This window comes from Mauremys reevesii, linkage group 9 (genome assembly GCF_016161935.1).
Source record: "Mauremys reevesii isolate NIE-2019 linkage group 9, ASM1616193v1, whole genome shotgun sequence".
Classification (NCBI taxonomy): domain Eukaryota; kingdom Metazoa; phylum Chordata; order Testudines; family Geoemydidae; genus Mauremys; species Mauremys reevesii.
Genome location: NC_052631.1, coordinates 54739972 through 54752335, shown reverse-complemented (window position 1 = coordinate 54752335; position 12364 = coordinate 54739972). Strand labels below are relative to the sequence as shown.

The window sequence follows — 12364 nt, the reverse complement described above, 5'->3', positions numbered from 1 at the left end:
AGCATAACCACATGGGCATAATGTGGCAATAATTGGCAGTGGTACATGCTCATTGGGCCTGAATCAACATAGGAACTCAGTTTTCTCACATATTTTCTATGGGCAGTGGAGCCAGATCCCTTGTAAATGCTGCATTTTGACATTGGCTTGTGGGCATTTAGCTATATGTTGGAAGTGGGAGGAGGAATGCAAATTTTTAGCAATAAATGCCATGGACAAATGAGTATACACTTGATGTGTCCTATTTGTCCTATTTCCCTATAAAAGTCCCATTATATGATCTAGAAGGGGAGATAGCTAGGCAATATTTTTTGTTTATATATAACCAAAGTTTTACCTTGCTTCTGAAACTGATTGGTTATAGTCAATAATTCTATCAACTTATTCCACTGAGCATCCAAGCACTTTCACTGGTTTATTCACATCACATCCAGCACTCCAGCATATTATTGAAACTTACTGTTTGTACAAAGAAACATTTTAATCGGTGTTTAATACTAGTATTGTAAAAATTGGTAATGAAAGCAGAGAGGATTTCTTTGTTTGACTCATCAGTTTGCACTAAGTCTTTAATTCTTCCACACCCACACCCTTTCACTGGTCACTGGAGTAGTTAACATCTTCTCCTTGTTGTTGGGGGCGGGAGGGGGTACCTCAACTGCAATTTGTATCCAGCCAGCCCCCAAATGGTGTTGGTCAGATATGTGTTCTTTGGATTCTTACAGATTAATAAGTATCTCAGTTTATAGATTCTTGCAAATGTACCCAGTGTCATGGGAAACACACAGACGGGTCTGATTCTCAACTGCGTTGTGCCTTGGAGTGGAGAATCAGGCTTCAGGAGTTTATATATGGGTACCTTCTCAAGGGCAAGATGCAGGGGAAAAGCAGGCTTGAGCTATGGGTAGAATTTGTGAAAAAGACCAGTCATGTCATGTGCAGCATAAGGGCTGAGGGCGTATGTCCTCAGGAAGCAGCACATGAGTAGGTGCATTAAATATGAAGCTCTGTCCTTCATTGAAAACAGTTTTGAAGGACCTTTACAGCCATTATAATGCATGCATTTCTCAATGAAAGATATGATAAATCATGTATATTTCATTGGGAATTTTCAGTAATACTGTTAGAGAGTTTATTCCTTCACTTTCACACTTCCCTGGTCCTTCTCGCATGCACAGAGAGCAACAATACCCGAAGTCCGAAGGTGCAAACAATTCGATGTTTATTGGAGTGAACTTTCAGCAAGCTTAAATCCAAGTTCTTTTTTCCTTATTTTCGAATCCCAACTTACTTCCTGTTTGCCCCTAATTTATATAGTAATATTTTTAGCTATGCCTTAACCAATCATTCTACTAAAATTTACCTAACCAATCCTAACATTGTAACATGATTAGCTAACCAATTATATCCCACCACCCTAATTAGTTTGCACCCAGCAAAATTAATTATACAGCAGACAGAAACAATTACAGAACCAGACAGAGACCATGCAAAAAAACATACAAAACAATACAGAAGTGAGAATTTCACTACTACATCTATACAGACATAAGGGTTTTACAACTACATCTAAACAGACATAAGGGTTCTCCTGCTGTGTCTATTGATAAGTGAGTTCTTACCAGACAGAAAACTATCAAACTAAATTTCTTTTTACATGTTCTAAGCTCTTCCCTTTCTCTGGAGGTGATTGATCGGCTCACCTTCCTAACAGCCCCAGATTGCCTTATTTCAATATGACTAAACAGGCCAACAGACTGTCACAGTGAGAGAAGGCCCTTACACAGATAGACAATTATTTTGATTTTGATTCTTTCTTTTATACCTCTATATCTAGCTAAGTGATAAGAATACACCTAAATTCTTAAAGTAAAGGCCAGACAGGCTTGAATATCTATATCCTAACAAATACTAGAAGCTTTGGTTTCCCTCTGCTTCCCCTATATGATCCTACTTCAGTCTGGATTTTCCTAGATATGAGATGGGTTGATTGTATACAATAATATAACGATGATCCTGAAACTCTCCTATCTGCAAATAAGAATGACCTTTTACTCCCTACGGGAGCTAGGTTTTCCCTATAGTTCTGCCTCCATAAAGAACAGTAGCAAGTCAGTTAGTTGAAAAATCTAGTTTTTTTATGCATACGGGACATGGAGAGCAGCAGGAAGAATCGAAACTGGGTGTTAATCCTCTGTTTGCATTTCAGGGCAACCATGACAGTTTCCTGTCTCGTCCAGCTTCGTTTGGTTAGGTGCTGTTGGACCCTACCAAGATGGCAGATGAATGGCCATAAGAGATCCTTGGCAGTGTGGACCAGTGCTACTGCTCAGTGGACACTTAAGCAGAAGAAACTAGTAGAGCTATACAGGATACCAGTGTCCAGGCCATCTGTCCTATCAGGCACCAGTCTGCTGGGCAAGCGAGCTCTCTCTACAGCCTCCAGCAGCCCCAAGGAAGTGATGCTGACTAGTGAGCGGTATGGTGTGCAGAGGCTGCCCTTCTCTCATGTTTCTGATAGTGATATAGCTTTTTTCGAGCACCTTATACCTGGTAGAGTCATCACAGACCCAGATGAATTACGACTGTTTAATGTGGACTGGCTGCAGTCAGTCCGAGGTAGGTGTTTTAACATTTTGACACTCTACCCCCTTTTAAACATAATTAGCAGTATATATTAGCAGCTATAAAAATAGCAAAAAGTCTCTCATATATTTATTTTCTTTCCAAAAACCTGCTTCCCTTTTTAATAAAACTATTGGATATACTCAACCTTTAAGAGTTTATTCTAATAGTTTTATAGCCATCTATCCCACTGAATCTGCAGGCAAAAACATCAACTCCGGTGCCAAGTTTGTGCTGCTGCTTATTTATACAAATCCTACAAAATCAAATTTGATTATTAGAGCTGGTGGAAATTTTTCATTCAAAAAATACTTTCCTATGAATTTTTTTTTGGTCAAAACTCTCAATTTTGTCAGATTTTTTCATTGGAACAAAAAATATTTCCCAATCAGCTCTTGGTTAACTGTTAAATTATAGTTTTGCTTACATATACCCAAAGTTTTACCTTGCTTTTGAAATGGTTCATTTTATAGTGAAATTCATCCACTAAACAGTCAATTATGTTTTAATTGATTCTTTTAGAGTATCATATCTACCTTAAAAATAAGAGTGTTTGTTTGAAATCTTCAAATAGTCAAATCTTTCTTTGATTATCCTAAAGGTGGAGCTATTGGATGCTGTCCCTGAAAATTAGTCTAAGGCCTGGTCTACACTAGGCGTTTAAACCGGTTTTAGGAGCGTAAAACCGATTTAACGCCACACCCGTCCACACTGAGAGGCCCTTTATATCGGTATAAAGGGCTCTTTAAACCGGTTTCTGTACTCCTCCCTAACGAGAGGAGTAGCGCTAATATCAGTATTACCATATCGGATTAGGGTTAGTGTGGCCGCAGATCGACGGTATTGGCCTCCGGGCGGTATCCCACAGTGCACCACTGATCGCTCTGGACAGCAATCTGAACTCGGATGCAGTGGCCAGGTAGACAGGAAAAGCCCCGCGAACTTTTGAATATTTCCTGTTTGCCCAGCGTGGTGCTCCGATCAGCACGTGTGGCGATGCAGTTAAAAAATCAAAATAAAGAAAGAGCTCCCGCATGGACCATGCGGATGTGATCGCTGTAAGGGCAGGCAAATCTCATATCATTTGCTCCGTTACAGAAGACGAAATTCAAAATCATTTTTAAAAAATCTCCAGACAGACGCCATAGCATGGGGCTCAGCGCACTGCTGCGTGACAAGCGTAACGGAAAGCCAAAGAATCAAATGGACGCTCATGGACTGGAGGACTCAAGCTATCCCACTGTTCCTGCAGTCTCCGAAAAGTATTTGCATTCTTGGCTGAGCTCCAAATGCTTCTAGGGTCAAACACAGTGTCCGCGGTGGGTCAGGGCATAGCTCGGCAATTTACGCACCCCCCCACCTACCCCCAGAAGTGAAAGGGAAAAAAAATCCTCTCTTGACTCTTTAACATGTCACCCTATCTTTACTGAATGCTGCAGATAGATGCGATGCTGCAGCACTCAATACCAACATCCTTGCTCCCCCCCACCCTCCGCCATGGGTGGCTGATGGTGCAATATGACTGGTACCCGTCCTCATCATCAGCCTATTGGCACATGGGGCAGTGCAAAAGGACTGGTAACCATGCCGACTAGCATCAGTTAGGTCAATCAAGGGTGCCTGGCCCTAATTTTTCCTGGCAGATGGTGCAGTATGGCTGATAACCGTCGTCATCATAGCAACAGGGGGCTGAGCTCCATCAGCCCCCACCCTTCATGTGTAAAGAAAAGATTCAATTGCCCCTGGACTAGCAGCGCGATGCTAGGCTCCTCTCCTCCACAGTTCTTAATGTCCTGTCTGGACTATCATAGCAGCTGGAGGCTGCCTTCCACTCATTTCTCACTAACAAGTCACTGTGTCGTATTCCTGCATTCTTTATTACTTCATCACACAAGTGGGGGGACAATGCTACAGTAGCCCAGGAAGGCTGGGGGAAGAATGGAATCAACAGGTGGGGTTGTTGCAGGAGCACCCCCTGTGAATAGCATACAGCTCATAATTTCTGCTGGATCTGACACAGAGCAGCTGTGCTCTCTGGTTCTATGATACAGTAGTTCTCTAGTACACTTGCCCAAATTCTAGACAGGACTGATTCTATTTTTAGATACCAAAAAGGAGGGATTGACTCAGGGAGTCATTCCCAATTTTGTTTTTGCGCCCTGGCTAAGAGCAGCCAGGGGCACTTATGACAGCAACAGATGGTGCAGTGCAAAAGGACTGGTAACCATGATCATCTTTTTACCAATTTATGGATTGGTATATGGTGCAGTATGGCTGGTAACCATCTCTGCTGTCATGCAAAAGCAAAAGCATGCTGCTGTGTAGCGCTGCTAAATCGCCTCTGTCAGCGGCATCTAGTACACATACAGTGACAGTCACAAAAGGCAAAACAGGCTCCATGATTGCCATGCTATGGCGTCTGCCAGGGCAATCCAGGGAAAAAAGGCGCGAAATGCTTGTCTGCCGTTGCTTTCCCAGAGGAAGGAGTGACTGACGACATTTACCCAGAACCACCCGCGACAATGATTTTTGCCCCATCAGGCACTGGGATCTCAACCCGGAAATTCCAAGGGGCGGGGGAGGCTGCGGGAACTATGTGATAGCTACGGAATAGCTACCCACAGTGCAACGCTCCAGAAGTCGATGCTAGCCTCGGACTGTGGACGCACACCACCGATTTAATGTGTTTAGTGTGGCTGCGCGCACTCGATTTTATACAATCTGTTTTACAAAACCGGTTTATGCAAATTCGGAATAGTTCCGTAGTGTAGACGTACCTTAAAAATGCAAGAGTGCCTGTAGATTTGTGAGAGCTCTATAAAGTACTTGCCTTGTATCATCATTAAACTCACTGACCCAATGAGTATTTAGAACAAGGTGTTAAAATACCTTACAGTAGGGTATGATTCTTCAGTCTTCAACACAGCGGACTTATTTTTGAGAAGGTGATTGTTATTGGAGTTTTCTTCTCTCCACTTATTTATTCTCTTAGCATGGAAAATGACATATGTTTTCCATGGTTGCCAATGCCAAGCCAGTGAAGCAGAACGCTGGACTGAGCAGAGCTAATTTAGGAAATTTAAGATTTGTCTCTGTGGAGAAGACCAATGATTACGGCCCTAGCAAATTCATGATCCATTTTGGTCAATTTCATGGTCATAGGATTTTAAAAATAATAAATTTCATGATTTCAGCTATTTTAATCTAAAATTTCACGGTGTTGTAATTGTAGGCATCCTGACCCAAAAAGGAGTTGGAGGGGGGGTATTGCAAGATTATTGTAGGGGGTGTTGTGGTATTGCTACCCTTACTTCTGTGCTGTTGCTGGTGGCAGTGCTGCCTTCAGAGCTGGGCAGGTGAAGAGTGGCGGCTGCTGCCAACTCTGAAGTCAGAGCTGCCATCAGCAGCAGCACAGAAGTAAGGATGGCATGGTATGGTATTGCCACCCTTCTGCTCTGCTGCCTGCAACGCTGAGCTTTCAGTCAGCAGCCACCACTCTCTGGCCTCCCAGCTCTGAAGGCTGCAGCGCAGAAGGGTGGCATGGTATGGTATTGCCACTCTTACTTCTGCACTGCTGCTGGTAGGGCACTGCCTTCAGAGCTGGACCCCTGGTGTAGAGTAAAAACACACACAAGACCAGATTTCATGGCCTGTGATGTGTTTTTGATAGCTGTGAATTTGGTAGGGCCCTACCAATGATTTACCTAGTTTGGTACCCTATGGGTAGGTTTACACTTACCTTCCCGGTCGACGCGGTGAGTTCGACTTCTCGGAGTTCGAACTATCACATCTGATCTAGACGCGATAGTTCGAACTCCGGAAGCGCTGCGGTCGACTCCGGTACTCCACCACTGCAAACGGCGGTGGCGGAGTCGACGGGGGAGCCGCAGAGTTCGACCCTGCCGCGTCTGGATGGGTGAGTAGGTTGAACTAGGGTACTTCGAATTCAGCTACGCTATTCACGTAGCTGAATTTGCGTACCCTAGTTCGACCCCCCTTCTTAGTGTAGACCAGGCCTAAGTGTTTCTATGTGTACAGTACTTCAGGGAGAAGTGAAAGTCATCCATTATTACATCTGGCCAGTTATACACGTTCTGTGGGAAAAATTCCAGCCACATGAGAGCTGGTATTTGCCAAAACTAGTGCCATTTAATCTCTTATTTTTCTGACCATCTCTTGTCCTCACCATAGCAACATACTCTAATTGTAAAATGAGAATAATGATATTTACCTTTTTAATAAAGTGCTTGGGGAGCTATAGATAAAAAGCACTATATAAGAGCTCAGTATTATTCCTGTTGTTATAGGACACTGCTCCCTTTGCAGCCCATCAATGTCATTTCTGATCACTAAGGCCTGGTCTACACTCGGTCGGGGGGTGGGGGGAGATCGATCTAAGATAGGCAACTTCAGCTATGAGAATAGTGTAGCTGAAGTCGATGTATCTTAGATCAACTTAATCACTTACTTCACGTCCTCGTGGCGCAGGATCGATGGCCACCCACTCCCCCGTCAACTTTGCTTCTGCCTCTCGCCGAGCTGGAGTTCAGCAGTCAACAGGAGAGTGATCAGGGATCGATTTATCGCATCTACAGATCGATCGGTACCCACCGATCCGGCGGGTAGTGTAGACCAGGGGTAGGCAACCTGTGGCACATGTGCCAAAGGTGGCACGTGAGCTGATTTTCAGTGTCACGCTGCCTGGGTCTTGGCCACTGGTCTGGGTGGCTCTGCATTTTAATTTAATTTTAAACAAAGCTTCTTAAACATTTTAAAAACCTTATTTACTTTACATACGACAATAGTTTAGTTATATATTATAGACTTATAGAAAGAGACCTTCTTAAAACATTAAAATGTATTACTGGCACACGAAACCTTAAATTAGAATGAATAAATGAAAACTTGGCACACCACTTCTGATAGGTTGCCGAGCCCTGGTGTAGATGTACCCTGAGTTTGGTTACTATTGGAGCATTGCAGGAACGTGTTTCTTCCATGATTTTCCCTGTGCTGCTAAACCAGGGAACAAGTAACCTCACCTCATAATTGAAGCTTGTGGTGCAGATGACCCTGACATGTTCTGTTGCCATTAGTGTCAGAAATACCAAAAGATGTTGGGTTTTTCTTTTTGGCCACAATCTTTGCTTCAGATTGATTTTACCATACTTTGCTTTCATTGCAGGCTGCAGTAAGATGTTACTGAGGCCACGGACAGCAGCAGAGGTATCTGAGATTCTCAGGTAATTTACATCTTTTTAACTGATCTTTGCTACTTAGCGCTTCTATTTTGCTATCTCTGAATTCTGTCTTTGCTCTACTCTAACAATTTTCTCATATCATTTGACATTGCTACCAGATTTAATCAAGAAACCAGGTAATGTGCATGAATGAGCAAATCCAGTCTAATTATGAATGCTAGACCAAGAGAGCTTTCAGGTGGTTAGGGAAAGGAATGGGTTCCTAACTAGAAATGTGATCACTGGAACAACTAACAAATGTTATAAATGCCAAATGGGAAACAGCTGGCTCCTCAGATCCACACACCTGTGGCCCTGATTAGAAAATCCTTAGTAGTAGTAGTGTGTGTGTGTGTGTGTGTAGGGGGCAGCATCTCATCATTAGAGATTTCTCTGCTCCACTGAACTGACCTAATTGGAAACAGTGCCAGTAGCAGAAAGGAACAACCCTCAGAAGGTCACAACAGGCTCAGGCTGAAGGAGAAAAATAGCCAAAGGGGAAAAAGGAGATTAGGAGAACAAAAGGAAAATAAAATAAGAGATTCAAAATAAATCCTACAAGAGAAACCTTTGGCCTGATCGCAGCTTCAAAGAGCTCCTGAACCTGAAGGTCTGATCCTATATCCATTGAAGTCAATGACAATACTGCTCTCGGTGTCACTGGGTGTACGTCTACACTACGGGATTATTCCAAATTTACATAAACCGGTTTAGTAAAACAGATTGTATAAAATCGAGTGCGTGCGGCCTCACTAAACACATTAAATCGGTGGTGTGCGTCCACGGTCCGAGGCTAGCGTCGATTTCTGGACTGTGGGTAGCTATTCCGTAGCTATCCCATAGTTCCCGCAGCCTCCCCTGCCCCTTGGAATTTCCGGGTTGAGATCCCAATGCCTGATGGGGCAGAAATCATTGTCGCGGGTGGTTCTGGGTAAATGTCATCAGTCACTCCTTCCTCTGGGAAAGCAACGGCAGACAATCATTTCGCGCCTTTTTTCCCTGGATTGCCCTGGCAGACACCATAGCATGGCAATCATGGAGCCTGTTTTGCCTTTTGTGACTGTCACCGTATGTGTACTAGATGCCGCTGACAGAGGCGATTCAGCAGCGCTACACAGCAGCATGCATTTGCTTTTGCATGACAGCAGAGATGGTTATCAGCCCTACTGTACCATCTACCATGTCATAAATTGGCAATAAGATGATGGTTACCAGTCCTTTTGCACTGCACCTTCTGCTGCTGTCATAAGTGCCCCTGGCTGAGATCGGCCGGGGGGCGCAAAAGACAAAAATGGGAATGACTCCCTGAGTCAATCCCTCCTTTTTAGTATCTAAAAATAGAATCAGTCCTGCCTAGAATATGGGGCAAGTGTACTAGAGAAGCAGTGTATCAGAGAACCAGAGAGCACAGCTGCTCCATGTCAGATCCCGCAGAAATGATGAGCTGTATGCTATTCACAGGGGGTGCTCCTGCAACAACCCCACCTGTTGATTCCGTTCTCCCCCAGCCTTCCTGGGCTACCGTTGCAGTGTCCCCCCACTTGTGTGATGAAGTAATAAAGAATGCAGGAATAAGAAACAGTGACTTGTTAGTGAGATATGAGGGGAAGGCAGCCTCCAGCTGCTATGATAGTCCAGACAGGACATTAAGCAGTGTGGGGGAGAGGAGCCCAGCATCTCGCTGCTAGTCCAGGGACAATTGAATCTTTTCTTTACACATGAAGGGCGGGGGCTGATGGAGCTCAGCCTCCTGTTGCTATGATGAAGACGGTTATCAGTCCTACTGCACCATCTACCAGGAATGATCAGGAGTTTTTTACCCAGGCGCCCCCGGCCGACCTCACTGGAGGCCAGCCAGGAGCACTCATGGGCTGATGAGAATGGTTACCAGTCCTTTTGCACTGCACCATGTGCCAAAAGGCTGATGATGACGCTGGATATCAGCCATATTGCACCATCAGCCACCCATGGCGGAGGGTGGGGGGGAGCGAGGATGTTGGTGTTGACTGCTGCAGCATCGCGTCTATCTGCAGCATTCAGTAAAGATAGGGTGACATGTAAAAGTGTCAAGAGAGGATTTTTTTCCCTTTCACTTCTGGGGGTAGGTGGGGGTGTTAAATTGCCGAGCTATGCCCTGAACCACCGCGGACACTGTGTTTGACCCTAGAAGCATTTGGAGCTCAGCCAAGAATGCAAATGCTTTTCGGAGACTGCAGGAACTGTGGGATTGCTTGAGTCCTCAGTGCCCGCTCCCTCCCTCCATGAGCGTCCATTTGATTCTTTGGCTTTCCGTTACGCTTGTCACGCAGCAGTGCGCTGAGTCCCTGCTATGGCGTCTGTCTGGAGATTTTTAAAAAATGCTTTTGATTTTCGTCTTCTGTAATGGAGCTCTGATAGAACAGATTTGCCTGCCCTTACAGCGATCACATCTGCATGGTCCATGCTGGAGCTCTTTTTTTATTTTGATTTCGGACTGCATCGCCACCCGTGCTGATCGGAGCTCCACGCTGGGCAAACAGGAAATATTCAAAAGTTCGCGGGGCTTTTCCTGTCTACCTGGCCACTGCATCCGAGTTCAGATTGCTGTCCAGAGCGGTCAGTGGTGCACTGTGGGATACCACCCGGAGGCCAATACCGTCGATCTGCGGCCACACTAACCCTAATCCGATATTGTAATTCCGATACTAGCGCTACTCCTCTCATTAGGGAGGAGTACAGAAATCAATTTAAAGAGCCCTTTATATCGATATAAAGGGCCTCTTAGTGTGGACGGGTGTGGCGTTAAATCGGTTTAACGCTCCTAAAACCGGTTTAAACGCGTAGTGTAGACCAGGCCTGAGTGTAGAATCGAGCCCTAATTTAGCAGCAGTACACAGGCTCACCACTTGGTGGTTCAGACAATTAAAGGTTGATCCCATTTTACAACAGTGTATGAACCCAATACCAGGTGTGTTACAACAAAGTGTAAAGTGATCCTAAAACCTTCTACCATCAAGGTCTGCATTTATAAAATATTTCCTAGTACACTGCAGCTTTGTACACTTAATACAACTGGAACTTGCAGGATTCAGGATGTCTCTTGGTTCAGCAACAAAAGAACAGCATATTTTCCTAGTTCTAAAAGGTTTTAGAGGAGATTTTTAAAGTGCATTAGTTACAACAAGAGAAACTAAACTAGATAGTCCTTATCCTGAGATGCATGCCAGCTCTGTAAGAACTGATTGTGGCACTTTACCTTCTTGAAGGCCCCTTGCTAGTCAACAGCTGTTCCTGATGGGCCTGAATTGGCCTTCTGTTCTTAGTCCTTCCTTAATCCTCCACCCTGTTCATCTGTATGAGGTCTAAGCAGAGAATTAACGTAGACTGCAATTTTGGAGTTAAATTGTAAACTCTGTGGGGCAGAGACCTGTCTTTTTACTTGTTCTGTAAGATGCCCTGCACACACCCATAGTGCTCTATAAATAAGGCTACGATGAGCTCACAGAAGTCACAGATTCCGTGACGTCCATAGGCCTTTGTGACATTTTCTAACCTGGGGCTGGAGCTCCCAGCCAGCCCCGCCCCCACAGCTCCCAGCCCTCACCCTGGTGGGGGGACCCCACAGCTGCCCAACTGTGGTGGGTGGCTGGTGGACCCTGCAGCTGCCCAGCTGCGAGCGGTGGACCCCGCAGCTGCCCAACTATTTCGCATGGCAGGGGAACTCCCTGTAGTTGCCCAGCCGGTGGCCGACAGATGCTGCAGTTTCCCAGCACTGGGGGATCTCCCTGCTGCTGCCCAGTCCTCCAGGCAGGGGGACCCTGGAGCTCCCATACACGGCTGCGCTGAGGGACCCGGGAGCCTCAGCAAAACCAAAATCCTATGCAATAAGATGGAAAGAACACAGAGCAGTGTGATAAAGATGTGCTAACAAAGGCAGCCACATGAACAATTAGTTTCTAAAAGGAGTTGACTGCTGTTTGGAGTAAAAATATTGTATTGTACAACTGAAACTGCAAAAAAAGGGATGGTCCTACATTTATATTCCTTTATCCAAGGCCTATTGGCATCAGCAGGATTTGTGCTTTCTCACTCTCTATCTGAAACCGGCCATTCATCTCAAATTCAGCTTTTAGGACTGAAACAGTTTGCTTTAATGAGGACAACCAATTCATCCAACTGCACGTGAGAACAAATCTCCCAAAGGCATGAAGAAGGGAAGTGGGGCATGGCTCTGAGCAGTGTGACTGTTGAACAATGTGTTCCCTTTCAGGTATTGTAACAAAAGGAAGTTGGCAGTAAACCCCCAAGGAGGTAACACGGGCCTTGTGGGCGGCAGCGTTCCTGTCTTTGATGAGATTATTATCTCCACAGCTCTGATGAACCAGGTCATCAGCTTCAACAGTGTGTCTGGTAAATATATTTCTTCTAATGTAAAAGGGCTCATCTTTTAATCCTCTGAAAGCTGCCCTCCTTCTGAGTATTGTATCAGCAGGGATTCAGACCAGCAGCACCACCACAAG

General features: G+C 44.9%; 1 protein-coding gene and 1 long non-coding RNA gene across 4 annotated transcripts in view; one reads left to right on the top strand and one right to left on the bottom strand.

Annotated features, from left to right (window-relative positions):
- LOC120371640 overlaps positions 1-11319 on the bottom strand; it is a 36741-nt gene extending 25422 nt beyond the window's left edge. The window contains exon 1 of the long non-coding RNA XR_005584505.1: positions 11101-11319. This is a non-coding gene — a long non-coding RNA (uncharacterized LOC120371640). The remainder of the gene's footprint in view (positions 1-11100) is intronic.
- The window catches only part of D2HGDH (D-2-hydroxyglutarate dehydrogenase), a 35724-nt gene that overhangs the window by 1930 nt on the left and 21430 nt on the right, over positions 1-12364 (top strand). Inside the window, exons 2-4 of one of the 3 annotated variants that reach the window (XM_039487578.1) lie at positions 2210-2619; positions 7811-7868; positions 12115-12254. In XM_039487578.1, the coding sequence (XP_039343512.1) occupies positions 2217-2619; positions 7811-7868; positions 12115-12254 (601 nt within the window). In that variant the 5' untranslated portion in view covers positions 2210-2216. Of the gene's footprint in view, positions 1-2209; positions 2620-7810; positions 7869-11475; positions 12027-12114; positions 12255-12364 lie in introns of those variants that run through there. The other 2 variants (XM_039487580.1, XM_039487579.1) reach the window with 2 other exon arrangements.